This window comes from Orussus abietinus, unplaced genomic scaffold (assembly GCF_000612105.2).
Source record: "Orussus abietinus isolate OABI.00-Male unplaced genomic scaffold, Oabi_2.0 scaffold1149, whole genome shotgun sequence".
NCBI classification, from domain to species: Eukaryota; Metazoa; Arthropoda; class Insecta; order Hymenoptera; family Orussidae; genus Orussus; species Orussus abietinus.
In genome coordinates, this window is record NW_019395303.1 from 2,393 (window position 1) to 10,120 (window position 7,728).

The 7,728-nt window shown below is 50.9% G+C and overlaps 1 protein-coding gene across 1 annotated transcript; it reads left to right on the top strand.

Annotated features, from left to right (window-relative positions):
• Positions 1–1,734: 1,734 nt before the first annotated feature.
• Positions 1,735–3,114, top strand: LOC111674239 (paired box protein Pax-6-like; the record flags this gene model as incomplete). The annotated part of the gene is made up of 2 exons (XM_023433720.1): positions 1,735–1,925; positions 3,005–3,114. Coding segments are annotated over 2 exons (301 nt in total), but the record flags the coding sequence as incomplete, so codon positions are not given.
• Between the last annotated feature and the right edge of the window lie 4,614 nt (positions 3,115–7,728).

A 7,728-nucleotide genomic window follows, 5' to 3' on the forward strand; every position in this document is an offset into this window, starting at 1 on the left:
GTGAAAAATTGACATTTCATGAGTTCCAGGACTTTTCTTATTCCCTCCATGTCTATATCGTAAAGTTTGAATCGATTCGGTACACCCGGCTCGGAGGAAAGTTTCATAAATGAAACCTCTTTGACGCCACTTTCACATCGCCTTAAGACTGATCTGTAAATGATTTCAAATGATTCTTCCCGAATCATCGGTCCCAACACTTTCGAAGAATTCAAACATTTTACACCTTATAATGATGCTTCTGGTGATTTAATTTACGGTTAACACTACCTAGTAGCATAGAATAATTTCTAAATATTTGTTTATAATCTTTGCTAAATATCTCAAGCGACAGATATTTTACGATGTCTCGTAGATTTCATTCGACAATATCTGAAATATTTGTTGAACATTTCAATGCATGTTCAGTTTCAATCATTTATAAACATGTATCGAATCGCGAGATATCTCGTCAAAAGCGTTGATCGGCCAGTATCGGGTCGCGAGATATNCTCCCCCCGCGCTCTCGCGGTTGGATCCCTTCGAGGGGTGTTTCCGGTAAATCCGACGCCGCGAGGGATGCTCCTCGAGGACGTCCCGAAGGCGTCCCGACGCGCTATTGGTCGATCCCCCCCCCCCTCCCCCCTCCGATATGTAATCGTCATCGGAAATCGAAGTGATTACCGCTGGCTAATTTTTTTCTCCCCCCCGATTTTCTCTGCTCTCGTTTTTTATTTTGTTATTAATCCCGGAGACACCTCGAGAGACCTCCTTCGCCCCTTCCGATTTTCCAACGGGTAATCGCCCCGCCACGCGGGTGGTAATTAGGTAATTACTTGAAATGTCTCATTAGGGGGATAGGAGATATTGAGGGGATGTAAAAGTGGCATTCGAGAAATCAACCGTTCGTGAAACTTTTCTACGAACTGGGTGTACCATGTAATTTGAAACGAGAACGTGAAGGTGGAGGCGATGGCGAAGGTCTTGACCCTCTTGAAGATTCCTTTTTTGAATAAAATTGGGAAAATATCTGGAAAGAATTTTTAAAGAATTAAAATTTGATGGGTGTTGGGGCCTTCCTTATAGTCCTCTTGTTCACATTGTAAAGTTTGGAAGGATTCGGTAAACCCAGTTTGGAAAAGAGTTTCATAGAGAATAAAACAGTGACGCCAATTTTTCTATATTCATTGAAAATAACATAAATAACAAAGGTATATGTGATAAAAAAAAAAAGAAAAATTGAGTTCTTCGTTTCAAAACGTAATTGCACATAGGAAAAGTCATCTTTTTATCATAAATTTATATAGACCGTTTATTGCAAAGTATATACTTTAAATTTCCAATATATTTTTTAACAAAATAAGTAATATTGCACGAGAAACATAAAAAATAACTCCAAGGCACATGGGAGGCGCCGGACGGATTATCTCATCCGAAACAAGTAATTGTTATAGGTTATAGGTCGTTACAGGTGGGTTATAGGTTGTTATAGGTGTTGTTATATCGTTATTTTAATTCTCTCGTAATGAAATTAGACTATTTATAACGTATTATAAATTTATTTTGAGATAGAGATCTCTCGCAAAGCGAATAGTAAAGCGCTACAAGGTGCGGCCGATATATCGGCTCTGGCACTTTTCGCCAGTGCAGCGAGGGCCGATATATCGGCCTCCGGCACTAAAAGGGCTAAAGAGTTAAGGGGGCGAATTTAGGTACCTAGTCTAGCTGAGACTCATCTTATGCGGTGCATTCCAGGTCTCGTCCATCAACCGAGTCCTGAGGAACCTTGCCGCGCAAAAGGAGCAGCGCCAGCAGCAGCAACAGCAGCAGCAGGGCGTCGCGGCGGTCGGCGTCGGCGTCGGCGCCGGCAGCCCTGCGGAGAGCGTCTACGATAAGCTGAGGCTTCTCAACGGCCAGACCACAGGCTGGCCAAGGCCCAACCCCTGGTCGGTATTTTGCAAATAAACGCAATATTTTGAGAGACCCCCTGCACTAGTTATTGTAAAAAGGAATCGAAGAAATTTCTAAAAACATTTCGGATGTTTTTTAATCGGACATGATACGGCAAAATGATCTAATGTTACAAGATCTCGTTTCGTCTAGACAATTTATGGAAAAATGTCCTGATTTTTCAGACCCGCCAATGAGTTCGGAGATATTTATTTGTTAGTCATTTGAATTATCGGGTTCGTTTTTTCATTTTAGAGCGACCTTGCCCGAAGCGTATGGCTCTTCCGGACGGTTTTAACCGAGGGCGGAAATCATGGATTTTAATCCTCGAGATCACGTGGAAATCATCTGGGAATCGATGGAAATCCACAAATCATTGCCACAAATTTAACCCTTTCGCTACTAACGGTGACTATAGTCACCCAACGCCTGGCGCTCGCTAAGAAGTATTTCTTTCATTCGTTAGACATTGCCGTTTGGAATTCTTATCGTTTATATAAATACAAAACACCCAAAGATATTTCCATAGCTGCTTTTTATCTCGAATTGATAAGACAAATATTACGGAAATACCATAAAGACGATTGGAGACAAAGCGCTCCTAGATCCACGGATAAACATCCTTTTAGGCTTACTGGTAGACCCTTCCCGGGGATTTACACTAGCGCGAAAACGAAACGAAAAATCGGATTGAGAAAGGGTATCGTTTGTATTAAAAATGGGGTGCAACGACAAACGCATTCCCAAAGTAAGATACGTGACGTAGGACTTTGGGTATACTCATGCTTTGAAACTTTTCATATGAAATTACATCAAAATACATGTTTTGGTGATTTCCAACGATTTCCAGTGATTTCGAGCGTATTAAAATCCATGTCTTCCTGAGTAAATACCCCCTCGAGTCAAGAGCAATCGGTTCTCAAGGAAGAAAATCGTTTTCACCGATTTTCGAGGGAATAGCGAGTGAATTTCGTACTTGACCTCGATTAAAGAAAAACCTTTCGATTTTTCATTTCACCTTTCGATGTCTGTCTCTTGAAATAAGGGTGGAGAAGTTGAAGATTCGTATTTTCAGGTACCCCTCCGGCGCCGGGAGCCCCTTCCCCTCGTTGCAGCCTAGTCTCAGTCCGAGCCACTGCACGGCGCTGCCTCCGGACCCCGCGGACATCTTGCACGCGAAAAAGGGTGAGTTTCGATCTTTTTTTCGATTTTTCCCGTCTCTTTTTAATATCAAACCGCGGTTCTAAACTTCGATCGGTCTTCTTCCTCTCTCGCTATCTCTTCGGAATAACGTGACAAGCTTCGCGTGGCACAGCTACCTTAACCCTTTGAACACGGAGCCATTTCGACATGTGGGGGAAATTCGTCTGACCGTGCAGGGAATAGTGGACCAAACGTCGGGCGTCTTTAGGTGCTCTTAGTAGCCAAAGAGTTAATCGTAATTTTTTCTCTATGAGAATACAAAACGGGCCGATATTAAGGGCTCGTTTTCTATATCCGCGAAAATAGAAGAATTTGGAGAAATCCGTTGAGCTTTCTGGACGACTTAATATATCGCCCGTAATAGTTAATCCTTTGAACACGGAGCCATTTTGACATATGGGCGAAATTCGTCTGACTGTGCAGGCAATATTGGACCAAACGTCGGGCGTCATTTGGCGCTCTTAGTAACCTCGTATTCCCATCGTTTTAGCATAGAAGCGCATACAACACTTTTTTTGCCTTTACCCCGTTCAAATCCGAGTTTACCGATTACCAGAGTGTTCTAAATTGTCGTAAAATTGTCCTGACCCTTTCGATTCTCATATCAGAGCCTTCGATAATTGTATATTGATCGAAATATGAGAGATCGACGCCATTTTGGTTCTGGTCTGGACTGAGTTAAAACATTTTTTTCAAAAATCCAAATTTGTAATGTGTCAGGACAATTCTTAGATGATCAGGAGTGATGTGTCAAAGTTTCGGACAGTTTGGTCCAATACCCTTAAAAAAAAGTGTTGTATTCGAATCAACTGATTTGAAGGGGGTTTCACGTCCCCTTAAGAAGTGAGCAAGCGTTTCACCCTTTGTTTCCTCTTTTTTTTCCGCGGAAGTGACGACGAATCAGGGCCCCTCCCCAACCGCGAGACTCCAAGCCGCAAAAAGTGCGGAAACGAAGCCGCTGACCACCGGGGGAAAACCGGACGCGGAAGGGCCGGCGCGTTTTAATTAATTAATCCCCGCGCCGGGCGAAACGATACTAATATCGATGTTAAATTCCGGCGGCGGGGCCGCGGTTCGCCGCGGCGCCGCTTTTGGAATAATTGTTGCGTTAACGGGCCGCGGGGGTGGGATTTTGCGAGCCCCGTTTCCCCGCGACGCAACCGCGCGCGGGCGGCCCTTTGGCGGCGCACATCAAACGGCCGGCGCGCTTTTTCGCCCCGCCGGCCGGGGGTGCGTCAGGAGCAGCGCACACGCACGGGGTGGCCACGGCCCCCGGGGGTTGATGTTTCCTCCGATACGCCGGAGACACCCAGGATTTGAGGGTTACCTTGCCGTTTTCTCGTAGATTCTCTCCCCCGGTGATTATTAATCTTCATTTTTTTTTACTTTTAGTTTTAAGGGGACGTCAAAGTGGCGTCGAAGAGGTCTCGTTTACGAAACTTCTCTTCGAGCTGAGTGGACCGAATAGTTTCAAACTTTACAACGTGAACGTGGAGACTATAAGAAAGGTCGCGACACCCGTGAAATTTCTATTTTTTCACTCATTTGTTTATTGATGTTTTCGAAATTTGGTATAAAAAATTAAATTTCACGTGGGCCAGGACCTCTCTTATAGTCTCCATGTTCACGTTGCAAAGCTTGAAAAGTTTCATGAAGGATTGAGCTTTCGGATGCCACTTTCACATCCCCTTAACAGGTTTATCATCATCGTCATCATTCCCTTTCGACGTGAGCGCGAAAGGCCGGGAGCCGGTTCGTCAGCATCGTGAACAGGGGGGGCTCAGAACCCTCTGAAGTTTTACAAATCCCACTTCAAATATTCTTCACTTCGTTTTTTATATTCCCTTCCAATGTAGAAGGAGCAGAATCTGGCATCCCTTTTGGCGCGGGTGCGAAAGGCTTGAAATCGACTCATCAGCATCGCGAACAGGAGGGGCCTAGGGACCCCAGAAGTTTTACAAATCCCGCTTCAAATATTCTTCTCTTCCTTTTTTATATTCCCTTCCAATGTAGAAGGAGCAGAATCTGGCATTCCTTTCGACGTGGGCGCGAAAGGCTGGGAGCCGGCTCGTCAGCATCGCGAACAGGAGGGGCCTAGGGACCCCAGAAGTTTAACAAATCCCGCTTCAAATATTCTTCTCTTCGTTTTTTATATTCCCTCCCAAAGTAGAAGGAACAGAATCTGGCATCCCTTTCGACGTGGGCGCGAAAGGCTGGGAGCCGGTTCGTCAGCATCGCGAACAGGGGGGCCCCGGATGCATCTGGGCTGCGGTATTATCCTAGGGGAGCCGTCCGGGGGGGACAATCAAATATGGTAACTGTTGCGACCGTTCAACCGCACTCAGGCCCCGGGGGCCAGATTATCCGCGGGGGTGGCGTCGTCGTTTATAGGATAAACCCCCTCCGAGGGGAGCAGGGCGCTCCGTCCGGGTCCTCTTCACCCTCTTCGAGGCAGCCGCCGGAGGCCAGCGATTCCCAAAGAGCGGTCGGCGGCCCCCAAAGCGGGCCAAAGCAGATTACGTCGCAATCATCGCGCTCGGGCAAAACTCGTGGGGGGGAAGAAAGTAAGGGCGCAGAAAAAACCCACGCCGGAGCGAAAGCCGGAAAAGAGGGAGGAACCGTAGCGAGCACCCTCGAAGGCGTCGCGGCGCCTCCCCCTCGCCGCCACCCCCTCGCGGAGCCTCTCGGCGAGCCTCCTCGGAGGAGCGGCCGGAAGAAAGGCCGCGGCATTTTTCCGGGCGCCGTTCACGAGTCGGCACCCCCGAACAGAGGCGATCCCCCCCGGGGGCCGGCGAGCCCCCGCCCCGGCCCAGGGGGCCAGACGACGCGGGGGCGCGTCTGGTGCTCCGGTGACGTCCACAATGCCGCGCCAACCCCCCTCGACGATCCCTGGGACGCATTGTGGAGCCCTCTCTCTCTCTTCGTCCCTCCGACGAGAAGGGAGCAAGAGAGACGGCGAGAGGGAGCGGAATCACTCCGCGGATTCTTCTCCGCGGAGCGACGTCGGCGTCGCCGCCGTCGGCCGTCGCGGCGGCCTGAAAGCGCGACGGCGAGTTCATAGGTGGGAGGGGGGGACCATGAAAGGGGGTTGCCCGAGAGTCGCGCTCTCGCGACTCGCCCGTTCCTCCCCCCCAGCCCCCTTTTCCCTTTTTCCAGGGTTTCTGCCTTCCTTTCCGGCCGGGGCAGGAGGGGCCTCGGGTCGCGGCCATTGTCTCCTCACCTCGGAGGCCTCGCACGCACAAAGCGGGGAAAACTGCGCGCGCCCCGAGTGCGCCGGGATCTGGATAATGCCCGAAGGGTATCGATACCGTTCGATCTCGAGGGGGGGATCTCGCCTTTCCAGGCGATCGAGAGCGACTTACCTCCCCCCGTCCCGGCATTCCTCGGTGGCGTCCGCTCTACCTCCGACTTGGCGCGCCGCTCTACCTCCCACGGGCCGGCGCGTATCCTGGGGCGCGCATGCGCCGCCGCGCGCCGCGGGTCAGCGAGCTGTCGCGTCCGCTCGATCGGATCGCGCCGCCGGGCCCCTTTTATCGGCCGTGCCGATCTAACCTCCCCCAGGAGGCTTGGGTTACCGGGCTCCGTTCGCGCTCCTCTCTCTCTCTCTCTGCCTCTTCTCGTCCCTCCTTGTATCCTCGCTGGGCGTCGACGCGCCGCCCGGCCCTTCCTTTTCGATTTCTTTTTCTTTTTCCCTTTCTTTTTTTTTTTCCCCGCCCGCCGGGATACATATTCCGCCCACGTTCCTTTGTCCCCCGGGACTGCCGATCGCGGGCTCCGATAGGATCGGCGTTTAAGGTAGCCGCAATCGATGCGCCGCGATAACGCCCGGGAGAGGTTAGGTTAGGTCGCCGGTACCAAGATGGCCGCCGGTCCCGTTTCCTCGTCCCTCCCCTCGCCCCGGGACCGTATCGTCATCTCGCTCCTCTCCTCGCAGTCGATAAGCGGCGCGGAAAGTTGCCGAATTTCGCCTCCCCCTGAATCACCCCCACGGGGGGTGGGTGGGGGTGGGAGGGGNCCACCCCCCCGCGCGCTTTCCTCCGCCGCGGCTTGTCCCGGCCCGCGGGATTTATCGGTAATCCATCGGTCGCAATCCCCGTAATCCGCTTTGTCGGCGATATTTCGTCGCGCGGAATCGGCCGCGGGAAATCGCGCCCCCGGCACGCGTCGGATTTCCGCCCACCCACCCTGGGGTGGATGGGGGGAGGAGGGGGGACTCGACTGTGCCCTGATTCGACGGAAAAGTTCCTCCCCCCCTCCCCTCTTTTTGGAACCGCTCGAAAACACCTAGAAAATCCGGGGGTGGGATAACGAGGGAAGTGGGGAAGACGAGCCACTTGGCTACCCTTATTCTTCCTGGGGATCCCGTCGCTTGTCGGGGTGGTTAATTCGCTGTTAGGAGGTGTGCAAAAGGTAACCCCTGTCGTGCGTCGAAATCCCTCCACCCCTGGAAAGGATGGGAAGGGACGAAGGGCGTTTGCGAGCGATTTGCCGAAAAACTCCACCCCCCTTAACCCTTGCGTTACCTTGGACGAGATATCTCGCGGCCCAATACTGACCGATTAACGCTTTTGACGAGATATCTCGCGACCCGATACT